The 14,719-nt window shown below is 32.3% G+C and overlaps 1 protein-coding gene across 4 annotated transcripts in view; it reads right to left on the minus strand.

Moving 5' to 3' along the window:
* Positions 1-4,151: 4,151 nt before the first annotated feature.
* The window catches only part of LOC143071960 (uncharacterized), a 28,707-nt gene continuing 18,139 nt past the window's right edge, over positions 4,152-14,719 (minus strand). For 2 of the 4 annotated variants that reach the window (XM_076246679.1, XM_076246678.1), the window contains 5 exons: positions 14,235-14,305; positions 10,375-10,484; positions 7,654-7,795; positions 6,494-6,567; positions 4,152-4,357 (listed from right to left, as the gene is read on the minus strand). In XM_076246679.1, the coding sequence (XP_076102794.1) occupies positions 4,299-4,357; positions 6,494-6,567; positions 7,654-7,795; positions 10,375-10,484; positions 14,235-14,305 (456 nt within the window). In that variant the 3' untranslated portion in view covers positions 4,152-4,298. Of the gene's footprint in view, positions 4,358-6,493; positions 6,568-7,653; positions 7,796-10,374; positions 10,573-14,234; positions 14,306-14,719 lie in introns of those variants that run through there. The other 2 variants (XR_012977003.1, XM_076246680.1) reach the window with 2 other exon arrangements.

Genomic DNA, 14,719 nt, shown 5'->3' on the forward strand with positions numbered 1-14,719 from the left:
CATGTATACCAAAGTTTAACAAACATTCTGATGAAGCCAGAAGGTATTGCATATGTCCCCAATATGTTATTACACTAATATGTTTTATTATCTTGACAACTGCATACAACAGAAATCAATACCTTGTGTCTCCAAAATTTTATCTCAATCCGCCAAGGGTGTAGAGGAGGGGAAATAATGGTAGATGCTTTATTTGGTATATGGAATTATTATAAGATGTTTATGTGTGTGTGGCTGATTTATCTGACTTTATGGTTCATTGGTCTATGTTAAGTCTTTTTCTCAGATACTATGAGCAATAGGTTAACTATAATTGATTTATGGGATTATTGTAAGGTGTATAAATCTCTGTACAGTTGACATTGATATCATTTTCATGGATCATTGGTCAATGTATTTCTAGTTAAAGTCTGTTCTTTTATACTATAAGCAATAGGTCAGCTATATTTGGTTAATCGAATGATCATAAGATGTACATGTTCATATTGTAGGGATCACCTGACCTTGACCTCATGCTCAGGGTTAATATTTATTTAAACAATAAAGTGTCCCCAGTACACGGATGCCCCACTTGCACTATCATTTTCTATGTTCAGTGGACCGTGCATTTGGGGTAAAAACTCTAATTTGACATTAAAATTAGAAAGATCATCTCATAGGGAACATGTGTACTAAGTTTCAAGTTGATTGGATTTCAACTTCATCAAAAACTACCATGACCAAAAGCTTTAACTTGAAGCGGGACGGACGGACGAACGGATGCACAGACCAGAAAACATAACACCCCTCTACTATCGTAGGTGGGGCATAAAAAATTGTGAATAATTATTAAAAAAAAGATGTGATATGGTTGCCAATAAGACAACTCTCAACAAGAGTTTGTTTTTGTCGAGCCTGTGACTTCTATTGCAAAAAGCTCTGCATTGGGATAATGATCCAGAGGCGGCGACTTTAGCTAACTTCTTAAAAACTTTATATTTTAGAAGTTGGAAGACTTAAATGCTTCATACTTTGTTTGTAGATGCCTTATGTTGCGAAGTATCTGTCTGTCATGTGTCCATTGTCCTTGACCTCATTTTTATGTTTCAGTAAATACTTGAAAAAAATTTAAGTTTTTTTGTAATGTTTATTTCTTTCTTACTATGAGTAAAAGGATAATGTTTATGTGCTTACTTTGCAAGGTCCTCATGCCTGTCAGACAATTTTCATTTGACCTTGACCTCATTTCATGGATAAGTGAACAAGGTTATGTTTTTGTGGTCAAGTCCATATATCAGATACTATAAGTAATAGGCCTGCTATATTTGGTGTATGAAATGATTGTAAGGTGTACATGTTCAACTGGAAGGTGTCATTTGACCTTGACCTCATTTTCATGGTTCAGTGGTGAAAGTAGGTTTTTGAGGTTTTTTTCCTTTTTCTAATACTATAAGCAATATGCCAACTATATTGTCGCATGAAAGGATAGTAAGGTGTATATGTTTGGCTGGTATCATCTGTTCTTGACCTCATTTTCATGGTTGATTGGTAATTGTTAAGTTTTTTTTTATGGTTAAGTCTGTTTCATAGATACTATAAGCAATAGGTCAACTATATTTCATGATTGTTAGGTGTACAGGTCTGTCTGACATGGTTCATCTGACCTTGACCTCATTTTCATGGTTCATTGGTCAATGTTTAGTTTTCTTGGTTAAATCTGTTTCTTAGAGACAGCTGTAAGCAATCATTCAACTGTATTTGGTGTATTGAATGATTGTAAGGTGTTTGTGTGTTTCATTGGGTTTATCCGACCTTGACCTCATTTTTTTGGATCATGTTAAGTTTGTGTGATGTATTAAAGCTTTATATCAATGGTTAGCAAAGAAGGCGATATATTTTAGCATGTGCACTCTTGTTAATACTATAATGTGTTGGACAATTATATAGCAACTCATTTTCTTGTTCGGTTTAGTGATCCTGTTGGTAGCTGGGCTATGCAAAGTTTTTCTTATGTGCTATATAATGAATTGCATAGTGGGAGGTTGTGCGTATGTAAAACTGGTCTAACTCAAGCACATCAATGATTGTGTTAGTACTAAATGAGCAATATTGACCATCTGTTGTCTGTTGTTAGTTTTCTTTTAATGTCTTTCGGAGGAGTTAGATGCTGCAATTGGTGTTTGGTTTCAATAGAATGTTTTTATTCTCTCATTTTTTTGGTAATTCTTTTTATCAGAGACAAACCTCAACAATCTACACATGATCCAGATATCTTTGACTAGCTTCATGTACAAAATAAATACTGCCGGTTTGTTTATACTATGATAAGGATAATTAAACCAATAAAAAACAAAGTATTTATCTTTTCTACCAAACAGTTTTAACAAAAATACAAAGAAATTAAATCTTTAGAGTATTTTCATACATTATTAAGTCAGGTCAAGAGTGATGTTTTTATTGTTTATATTCATATTGTTTTCTAGATGGTATAGTACGTCCAGTCGTTATTCCATTCAACATCCGTCCAATAACAGATAAAGTTTAGGTGAAAGTTCTTCTTCCAAGAAGTTATGATTACATCTTTGTATCAAAGATCATTTAGAATTGAACTTTCAATATGTACGAACATTAGGGTTTTGATTATAGTTATCAAAGGTACCAGGATTATAATTTAATACGCCAGACGCGTGTTTAGTCTACATAAGACTCATCAGTGTCGCTCAGATCAAAATAGTTATAAAGCCAAACAAGTACAAAGCTGAAAAGCATTGAGAACCCAAAATTCCAAAAAGTTGTGCCAAATATGGCTAAGATAATCTATTCCTGGGATAGGAAAATCCTTAGTTTTTCGAAAAATTCAAAGTTTTGTAACAGGAAATTTATAAAAATGACCATATAATTGATATTCATGTCAACACCGAAGTGCTGACTACTGGGCTGGTGATACCCTCGGGGACGAAACGTCCACCAGCAGTGGCATTAACCAAGTGGTGTAAATAGTTATCAAAGGTACCAGGATTATAATTTAATACGCCAGACGCGCGTTTCGCTTGCATAAAAGAGGGACGAAAGATACCAAAGGGACAGTCAAACTCATAAATCTAAAACAAACTGACAACGCCATGGCTAAAAATGAAAAAAAAAAAAAAACAAACAACAGCACACACGACACAACATAGAAAACTAAAGAATAAACAACACGAACCCCACCAAAAAACTAGGGGTGATCTCAGGTTCTCCGGAAGGGTAAGCAGATCCTGCTCCACATGCGGCACCCGTCGTGTTGCTTATGTGATAACAAATCCGGTAAATAGTATAATTAGGTAAGTCACATTCATGAAAGGGAAGGGGATTGTAGTTACGACGTAAGGAACATATCCGATATCATTTGTGAAACGGTTATTCCATAACGGTCAACCAACTCGTGATGGCGTCCGTAAAATTTACGAAGGGATGATTTCAGCTTCACCATTTGGAACTCTTGGTTTAATAGCTTCCTTGTGAGCAGCAACCCTCTATCAAGAAAATCATGATAGGAAATGCAAGCACGGGAATATCGTATCAACTGGGAGATATATACCCCGTATGCAGGTGCTGCTGGAATGTTGTTACTTAGAAATGGAAAGTTCACAATTGGAAAGCTGAAATCATCTCTTTTGTCGTAAAGTTTTGTTTTCAACCGACCCTCATTGTCAATTTCTAGATGTAAGTCAAGATATGAGGCCGACGTAACTGTATCTGTAGTATCCTTTATCTCTAGCTCGATTGGATAGATGCGTTCCACATAGTCACCAAATTTTGAATTATTTAGTGAAAGAACATCATCTATATAGCGAAAAGTAGAGTTAAAGGATATTGCTAACTTCTTATCGTTCTTCCTAAGAAGTTCCTGCATAAGACTCATCAGTGACGCTCAGATCAAAATAGGTATAAAGCCAAACAAGTACAAAGTTGAAGAGCATTTAGGACTCAAAATTCCAAAAAGTTCTGCCAAATACGGCTAAGGTAATCTATTCCTGGGATAAGAAATCCTTAGTTTTTGTAACAGGAAATTTATAAAAATGACCATATAATTGATATTCATGTCAACACCGAAGTGCTGACTACTGGACTGGTGAGCCAGATATTGAGGTTTACTCAATATGGAAATGTAGTGTGGAAGCAGGACACCGTTTCATATGAACAGATATTATTTTACAAATATATAAACATTTTTTTCACAACAAAATGTCTTTGAGGCAACCCATTCTCTGTAAAATTTGTTCTTTATATGATCACCCATGCTGTATGATAAATTCTTTTAGTCCTATTTTATATTGTCAAACTTGGGTGTCTTCGAACTGTTTCGCCTCTGTAGCCACAAGATCGGTTGCTTTATCTGGAATAGAAACCAAAGAATACTGAGATTAATTTCCTTATGAAGCTAAATTGCAAGGACATAGAGGCGAATATTGTTTTGTTAAGTAAACGGGGTTTTCATGTTCGTTTACGAAGATTTAAGTTTGAGAGTACACGTTTACAAACTTTAAGTTTTAAGTTTGAGAGTACAGTCATTTGTATCATTCTGAGTGTCTGACATAAAACAACTTTTTGACGATCGATAGTTACATTGACATCTTTGTAAAACTATATCAAATTATAATTACGATTAGTTTTGTTCTCGAACGAACACTTTAAAATGTACTTATGTACTTCTAGTACAAATTTAGGTTTGCTGTTAATGTTATAGTAATTGTGTTTGTCCTAAACTATTTTAAAATATCTGATGTTGCTATATGAAAGGTATTTAGAAGGATACGTTCGATATAAAAGTAAAAGAAGAAATTATTATATATACAACAGTCTCTACCATGTGCACATAACTGTTATGACTATTTCTAATAAGAAAGAAATACACATAATGTACATTACCTGTAAACGTGATGTATAAAAAAATGCAGGCCGAATCAGTCACCGAAATCGATTTTCCTTTTTAACTTTTTAACTTTTTTGGATTCGAACGTCACTGATGAGTCTTTTGTAGACGAAACGCGCGTCTGGCGTAAATACAAAATTTAATCCTAGTATCTATGATGAGTTATTGTCAAGGATTATTGGACCTTACAGTTTCTGTTGACATAATTTTCCAAAATATAACCTGTTGAGCACACGATCAATACTCTTCAATTGAGTCAAAATCAAAGAGTACATTTAGAGTAAATGAGAGTGAACTATTGTCCTGCAAGTCAATAGGATATCAGGGATGTTGCTGTGCTTACTTTGCCGAAATTGAACTAGAACTAAATATCGAAAAATTTGTATTTCTAACATACCGGGTATATTCATTACAGATTAACATTGATTTATCCCGTACAATCTATATGAACGAAAAAAACCCGCTGATTTTTACCTCAATAACAAGCAAACCAAAAAGCACAAGTAGGAGACATCAGTCACACTGAATATAATAACAAATAGAAGATAAAGAAGAAAATACTAACAATAGTCGAAAAAGTGACTCAGAGATCAGCAGTTGCAATACACCTATTGCATTACTCTATAGTTATTATTCATTGACGAGACAAACATACTTTCGTCTTTGAAGTGTCTACCATCTAACTCTAGGACATTACCAACTTGAAATATAAACCACCGGTTCATGTGAATTTGCTAACATTATAACATTTCCAAATATGTATGAGAACGACTGTAATGGAAATAGGATTGACAATTACGCATTAAGGTTGTTAACGATAGAAACCACAGACACATTGGAAAAAAATCACTGATACAACAGCGAAAACATAGTAAAGCAAAAGTAATATGATAACCTTTCAAAATATATATCAATGCGATATGGCGATTGTGGTGATGTTATAAACGAGAGGAAGACGACGTAATGTTTGCTTCGACAAGCGTAACTTCATATCTATGATCATAGGTTCCAGAGATATTCTGCTTTCTATAATAGTGTCAACCAAATCATGATGGCGTCCGTAAAACTTTCGAAGAAATAACATCCGGTCATCATCTAGAACCATTGTCACAATAACTCATTGAAAGCAAACAAAAAAAGGAAATTGCAAGCATTTGGCTATCATATCAACTTTGATATTTAAATATAATTTTGTTTTATTTAAATATGCTGTGAAATTGCCACATACAAATAAAAAAAATCACAATGTGAATATCGAAATCACCTTTTTTTTTCGTAAACGTTTGAAGTTGTAAGTAAAGATATTACACAGGCATTGTGGTGTTCTTTATTTTATGTCAAATAGAAACGTCCTTTAAACATAGCCAGAAAGCATAAGCATTTTGTTATTTTTAGCAAATACTCTTCAAAAGCTTTATGGAAAAAAAAAAATAAAAATCTAATTGCACATATAGCATTTGTCTTGATAAATAAAACGAGAATGATATGTTGATTCCATACTAATGTTTTTGATCAAATCATACGTAATTTACATTATTTACCATCACGCAGTTTACTCTAACCACATATTATTGAAATATATTTCTGTAATAGTTTTACCTAAACGCTGAACAGGAACTGAGCTATGGTCTGTTTGGTTTTCTTGAATCATCTTTGAAAAAAATACGACATGCCTAAAATCATACAACACGTCAGAAATGTTGAACATGGCAAACTATAATATAAGTAGACTGTTAATAAGTAATTTTTATGATTATCTATGAAAACTTTAGAAGTGAAAGATAAATTATACTATAGTGATGTATCCACCTAAATCTCACAACGAGTATGAAATTTTCTACCAAAATCTTTTGATATAATTGTTAGAAATCTTTCTTGTTACATACAGTTAAAATAGATTTTCGTCGAAGAATGCACGTCATTACCTTAAATTATAGTCAGTACATCTAGTGTCAATAGACTGCGTTTTACCGGTCAATAAATAACATTTCTTTCCTGTGGAGATTTTGAGCTTATTAATGATGAATATGCTTATAAGAGAGTTGAACATTTATATGTCATTCAAACATTAACTTCGATATTTACTTGGCCTTTTTGAACTTATTTGGTTTCGAGCGGCACTGATGGGTCGTTTGTAGACGAGTCTGGCATATATAAACTATAAATATTTTCAAACAGTTCTGTAACTCCAGTATAAGCGGATCTAGGGGGGGACTTTTGTGGGAAAAAACTGATTATTTAGAGAATCACTTAAGCATGACTGGAGCGCCCCCCTTCCCTCTTAAAAAAAGTTTTGGATCCACCACTACATCCAGACAACATTTTACTAATGAAAAGTAAGAGACTAGTCAATATGGTATCTCTACGATAATGGTGAACCCTAATTATTGATACAAATTACGTAAAACATATAGTAAAAAGTTAAATCACACAAATACTGAATTCCGATGAAAATTCAAAACGGATAGTCCCTAATCAAATGGCAAAATATGTTTCGAAATATGTTTTACATCACATCTTTTAACTTTTCAAAAGACTAGTACTTTAGACTAAATACAACGATCTGAAAGAGAAATAATGAACAATATTCTCATACCAGGCAAAGGAATTCATTTTCATTTTCCAAGCAGAGAAAGTTTGCTGAAAAATAAGTCTCTGTTTTTGTAGAAAAATGAGCTTAGTAAATGTTTTGACCTAAGTATGTTTATGAAAGTTATGAAAAGAGGAATTCTGGCATGTTTAAATATACAATAACTTACACTGATTTGTTTATTTCCACAACAAATTTGCCATTTGGTTTTCTGATGTAAGCACGTTCTATCTTAACATTAGTTTCTTCATCATAAGACTCCCAGTTACCACTAGCATCTTGATACTGCCAAGTAGATTGGACTGGCTTCACTGTTAAATATCAATTGGAAAGTTATGCCTTGAAACAATATGTTACATATTCAAATTAGTCTGGATGAAATAGAAGAATAAAAACGCAACGTTAACAATGTTTTCTCCTTTAAGATTTCAAATAAACCTTTGACAACTTATGTTGATACAAATAAGTTGTTATGACATACTGTCTTCTTGAAAGTACTTATAATGCAGCTTTGAATAAACAGTGATGTGGGTCTGCATTGATGTCACAGCCAATCATATAATGAAATATATAAAGACAGTGATGCCTATGAAAAGTTGCATATAAAATTTATTAAAAAACCTTGGGAATATACTGTAAGGCCTCGAATGATGCATGTCGTTCCGAACTTACAAGACAACCATTGAAAAATAGGATAATATTATGTAGTATTAAATTCTGGTACCATTTAATCACTTCAGAAGGAAGTTTAGTTCACAAAATATATAATGCTACAAAAAAAGCAACCCATGGGTCCAAAGGTTAAATATTATTATTCAAAACTTAGGTTTATCATATTTGTCAAATGATAACCTTACTATTAAACCCCTGTTTGGTTTTATAAAACAAAGACTAATCGACCAGGGTTTTCAGGAACAACATGCAAATATTTCAGCATCTCCAAAATTGACATTTTTCCAGTGTTTACAAAATGAGTGAACGGGCAGGCTATGTTGATGCTTTAAGAAATAAATAAGATCGATCATCATTGTGTAAATTAAGAGTTAGTGCTCATGACCTTGCCATTAAAAGAGGAAGATATTTTAAAGTGCCCAAAGATCAAAGAATTTGTGAAATCTGTAAAAGTGGCGAAATTGAAAATGAACAGCACATGCTGCTACACTGCAGAGGTTACTCCAGTATTAGAGAGACTTTTGTATTAAAAATGTTCAAAATTACAGGAAAAATATAACCACATTGTGCGATAAAAATAAAATAAATCTTATACTTAATAATACATCTTATACGGCTGTAAAATTATCTTCCTCTTTCGTAACAAATTGTTTAAATGCAAGAAGTAATCTATTGCAATATATTTACATTATACCTTTAATCTTTTATTCACATATATATATAATTGTTTGTATTTTACTACCATGTATTGCAAATTGTTTATCCATTCGGTCATTACCATTTATTGTAAAAGCGTTTGTGCCAATAAAATATTGTTTATTGTCTATTGTCTATTGTTTATAAAGCAAAACAGGAGAAGACGTGATTGTGCAAGCTAACAGAGATTTGCCGTTGACAACACATTCTATAAAAAGAATGCTATTCAAATATAAACAAAAACAATTAAAAACCAATTGTTCAGAGAATAATTGAAGGTCTTTCCACTAGTAAAGGTCTATTTTGATATTGAAATATGAAAAATCAGTTTTAAATGTTAGTTCCTATGGCTTTATGATGTATTTATATGAATTTAAATCAAAGGTCAAAATCTAGAACGTCCTTTTAATATATGACCTTGACCTAAATTTCAAGGTCACAAACCAAGGACCTTAAATCATAAGACCCTAGGTCTTTAATATGTTTGGTTAATGAGTAATACCACTTTACGCGTAATTCTAAATGTAAGATGGATAAAAACTCCAATTTATTGTATTCGCACCCTTTCAACCAAAATATAAGAATAAGGACATGTCCCAACTAACAATTTAGGAAAAAATATTTGTCGATATGTCATACAGTATTTGAAAATAAGTGAAAACAAGCCAAAATCAAATTTTAGAATATGACCTTGACCTTTGACCTTGACCTTATTTTCATTTTTTTGGACCAAGGATCTTAAATCAAGAGACCCTAGGTCTCTATCACTTATGGTTTACCAGTTATAAACGCATATCACCTATATCAAATACATAAGGGGGAATAACTCTCATATGGAGTCTCTGGATAGCTTCGGTCAAAATTAAAATCCTAATCCTGAAGATGTAACGAGCAATTTGGTAAAATAATTTTGTCGTAATCTTTTACGGTTGCGAAGGAGTAGTGGCCACAAGAAAAACAGTGTTTGGGGAGATAACTCTTACAACGTAAAGTTTTTTGTTATGCCGTTGTAAATTTTTAAAGCGTATAAACTATACGACAACATATTCCAAATATTTAAGCGACATCTTTTGAAACATCAATACTACGCAAGAAAACATTTAGGCGGAAGAAAAAAAAAAAAAAAAAAAAAATAATAATCAGAACAAATTCAATAGGTCTTTCCACGGAAAGGTGGAAAGACCTAATAATTACTGACATGTTCCTTTTTCACTGTATTTGCATAGAAACGTATGAGTAACAGTACTGTAACATTAAAAATAAACGTGATGAAAACAACCCTCACTTTGTTTTTATATCTCCACCAATAATCTACTAATATAATATATAGAGGCACTAACTTACTTCAAAAACACACAAGTATATCCTATCGGTATTACAAAAGATAAATACACAGATAAAAGTAAAACATTTACAATAAAATCAATATATAGTGATGATTGCACTTACTGATAGCAAGATTTAGTAGTGCGAATAAATTTGTTTGTATGAAAATCCTGCATTTTGTTAGTTATAAACTTACTTTTATTGGTATGGGTAGGTAAAATAAGGGGTAAATCGGATACCATTTCCTGTCGTCTCTTATCCTCGTCGTCTATCAAATCAGGTGAACCAATTATTCGATCATCATCGCTGCATGAATCAAAATTAAACTATTGCAGATAAACAAAACGATGACTTTTTTAGACACTTAGTTAGAACTGTTTCTCGATAGCTTGATCTGGATATAACAATAAATTTGTAACAACTCCCATGGCAGTTCAACTAACACTGTTACATTGGATATTCAAAGAAATATAGCTACTAGTTTTATCAATCTTTAAACTTATGTTCGATTGGGGGATAATGTATACCACAATGGAATCAGTAGTCTGACGGAAAATAAATGTGTCACTCTATCTGCAGATATATTATGTATAAACTGTATAATCTTTGTAAAGAATCTCGTTTTCTTGTAATTATTCAAACACAATTAGTCTAACTCATCCTTAGAGTACAACTATCTAATTTATTTGAGGTAAATGATGACATTGGAAATGAATTAAAGGTTTTTGTAGGATTTGAACATAAAATATGTTGCCTAAATCAAGGCAACATTAGTATACCGCTGTTCAATAGTCATACATCGATTAAGCGAAAACAAATCCGGGTTACAAATTAAAGCTAAGGGAAACACACAAAACAATAAGAATAAAACAGAACAGAAACACTGAACTGCAACAAAAACAAACGGCAAAATACATGGAAACGGACTATTTGATAACAACTGCCATATCACTGACTAAGTACATGACATATTAAGAAGAAGAAACCTGGTTTCATGGCTTACCAAACCTACCGTTTAAATGGCAATGTTAAAAGTATCTCTTAAAATACAACATTACGTGACAGGAAAACTTTACAAATAAACGCAAGATAACTCAGGACAGAGCCATGAACGGATACATAATATAATATTACATTACAACAGAATAACAACGGACAGGCTCCTTAAATTTATAGCAGTAAACCACATCCCGGACAAGCAATAAGTAAAATCACAAAAATCTGAACTCCGAGGAAAATGCAAAACGTAAAGTCCCTAATCAAATGGCAAAATCAAATGATAAAACACTTGAAGACAACTGGACAACAACTGTTACTTTTCTGACTTGTTAAAGGCATTTTCAAATGTTGAAAATGGTAGATCAAACCTGGTTTTATAGCGCTGAACCTCTCACTTGTATGGCAGTCGCATCAAATTCCATTATATTTACAACGATGTGTGAACAAAATGGACATAATATGTAAAATTGCCAAAATAGGGGACAGCAAACAATCATATGCCAAAATCAAAGATACTTTATTTAAATGATTTGCACCACGTGACTTTGTCCCTTTTGATCAAATTACTTCCCTTTGCTCAAGATTGAAAATATAATTTATCTTAGATTTGCGGATAATCTAGTCCTTTTCCGTCATGTATCTAAAACTTTTGTATCTTTAAAAACTTCCTTCGCCGGATAAATACAAAAATGCTGTGTAATTATGAGGGAAAATGCTTAAAATTTGACTTTTTACGAAATGGGAAGGTTGAAATCATCATGTTTTTAAAAGAATTTGGCCGAAAACTTTAGAAAGCAGGTAAGTTAAAAGTTATTTGTCTTTAAAATTTAACCTATAAGGTGTTTCCCTGTATGCGAACAAACCATAAACAATATCTTTTTGCATATGTATTTCTGTTTTGGATCTTGCTATTTTACGATTTTCCGTTATTTTTTATGATCTTATATAGCAATTATACTATGGCTACGCTTCCGATGTTTAAACTAAAAAGACCGAAAGATTTCAGAGTAGACAATGTCCATTTGTTCAAGGACAGAAGCCTAAAAATATGTACAACTCACCCGTATGCGAACAAATTGTTCATTCGACATATAGGTATTGGCATATTGACATTTTTATTAAAGGGCCTTTTATAATCCTATTGTTATGGCTGCCGTCATGATAAGGCAAAATGGCCGCTTTGCAAATTTGTAAATTACCCCAAATTTTGCTAATGTGCAGAATATAATTGTGTACCAAATTATAAGTGGAGAAGCAAGTATAGTGGTTAATAAATATTCCGACCGCTAAACACCCCCTTGATATTAGAATTTCTCATGATAATCGTCACAGCAAAACTAAGGATAAACAGAGGGACTTGTCGTGTTCTTGATAGTGATTGTCCTTTCAAGCTGGCTCCTTCCGATAGAGCACATGTCTCAGATAATTTGATAATAAACTCATCATAGATACCAGGATTAACATTTTATATATACACCAGACGCGCGTTTCGTCTACAAAAGACTCATCAGTGACGCTCAAATAAAAAAATGTTAAAAGGCCAAATAAAGTACGAAGTATAAGCGTGCGCTTGAACTAACGTCGCATATTTCAATGACCATATTATTTTTTTATAACAAACACAGCATGATTATATGTATAAAAAAGACAAAATAAGATATTACGTATCAAACTTCTAATTGTCATGTAACTTATAAAGATATCTAGTTGAGGAATTGTCCTTAAAATTTATATTATAACGTAATAAACTTACTCTTAAGGTATAGAACCACAAGTGTATGGCCGGTGGGATGGAACATACAAGAAAGTAGTACACATTTTAAACACAATAGTTCCTACAGTACGCATAGCTGTATCTTTGTCAATAGGTGAACTATTTGGGTAGTTTTGGTATCTAATGATAGCTTGGGGATTGGGATCACTACAGAAACCTTGTTGAAGTTTCTTTTGAATGAAAAAGAAGCATATAAAATTAAAGTAAGACGGCACATTTGTCCTGTTTATCAGACTAAAAAAACTGCCACTTTATTTGAACTTAAGACAACGTAGCCATTATTGCTCAAAATTGCTGAATTTAACATAGTAAGCAATGGGGCTATGAATTAGTGGTTTTATATCTTAAAGGTTATATATCAAATGCTATTGATTGATTATTGCGTCTGGTATTTTAGTGATAAGCACATCAATTTAAAACCAAGCTATAAGATAATTATTTTGTTGTTTGCCATACTGTTTGTTGTGGGCATTGCAAAAGATCTCTCTTCCTGTTTTATGAAATATTATATGAAGTACAGCAACTACTATCAGTGTAGAACGGCATTATCTTATAATTAGCAGATTGAGTTCTTTGAGCTTGGGTTCAGTAAATTCACTAATTCTTTGAAAGAGTATATTATATTATTTATCGTTTGTTTGTATTAGTGTATTTTTTTTTATCTGTTTCACCGTCATTATTTAGTTGAATGTGTTTTCTGCCCTGCTTAGTATTTTAGTATTCTATATCTTTTTTAGTATTTCTTTTGTCAAATCACTGATCGAGATTGATTGTTGTTATTTATAAAAAATGTAGTTAAGTATTGCATATTTATATGACTATCTCAAGTCAAGAACATTGTCATTGATTTAATGTTTTGGTATGTTAATGGTTTGGGTATTTTGAAGAGTTGGTGTTGTTAGTAGATATATCAATAATGATAAACCTTTGACAGGGTTTGGTTTAAATTATCCACGACGTGTATTGGCTCTAGATCTAGAGCTTGACAGATTTCGTAAACACGTCTTGTTTTATTTTGTCCGTTTGCGTATTTGAACAAACAATGAATGTTGTTTATTTGTGTGTATGAATAGCTGTCTCTCCGACGTAAACCCCACATTTATCTTGACTTATTATATTGAATAAAGTATATTAATTTTCTTATGTCAATAAAAGAAAAAAATTGTATTCCGGATACGCGTTACCGCTATTGCAAATACTTTGCTATAATGCTGCTTTCGATTTGCGTTTGCATTTTTTACTATGATTAAAATATAATAGTTGAATACAATGGAGTTACACACCAGATTGCCACTTCAAACAGACCATCACATGCAAATTTGTATGTTCCAAGTCTTCTTCGATCCCAGTGAACCTGAAATTGTTGTTTTATATGATAAATATTATATCTAGGGGATATTATTTGTTTTGTTTGAAACCCGAATGCAGTTTTATTTTTACAAAAAAAATTGAGTTAGATTATCCCTGATAATCGATAGTACTAATATGTTGCAATGACCGAATCTAAGATTAAAAGTAAACTGATAAAAATACCGAACTCCAAGGAAAATTAATATTGCAAAGTCCCTTATCAAATGGGAAAATCAAAAGCTCAAAATACATTGAACGAGTGGAAAACAACTGTCATATTCCTGACTTGGTGCAGGAATTACCTTATGAAGAAAATGATGCATTAAGTTTAGATTGATACTATTAAGTACTAAAGAGAAGTAAATATGGTATCAAACTGGCACTTAAATCAAATATATATAGTCTATCTCCTATAAGT

Source organism: Mytilus galloprovincialis, chromosome 4, assembly GCF_965363235.1.
Source record: "Mytilus galloprovincialis chromosome 4, xbMytGall1.hap1.1, whole genome shotgun sequence".
NCBI classification, from domain to species: Eukaryota; Metazoa; Mollusca; class Bivalvia; order Mytilida; family Mytilidae; genus Mytilus; species Mytilus galloprovincialis.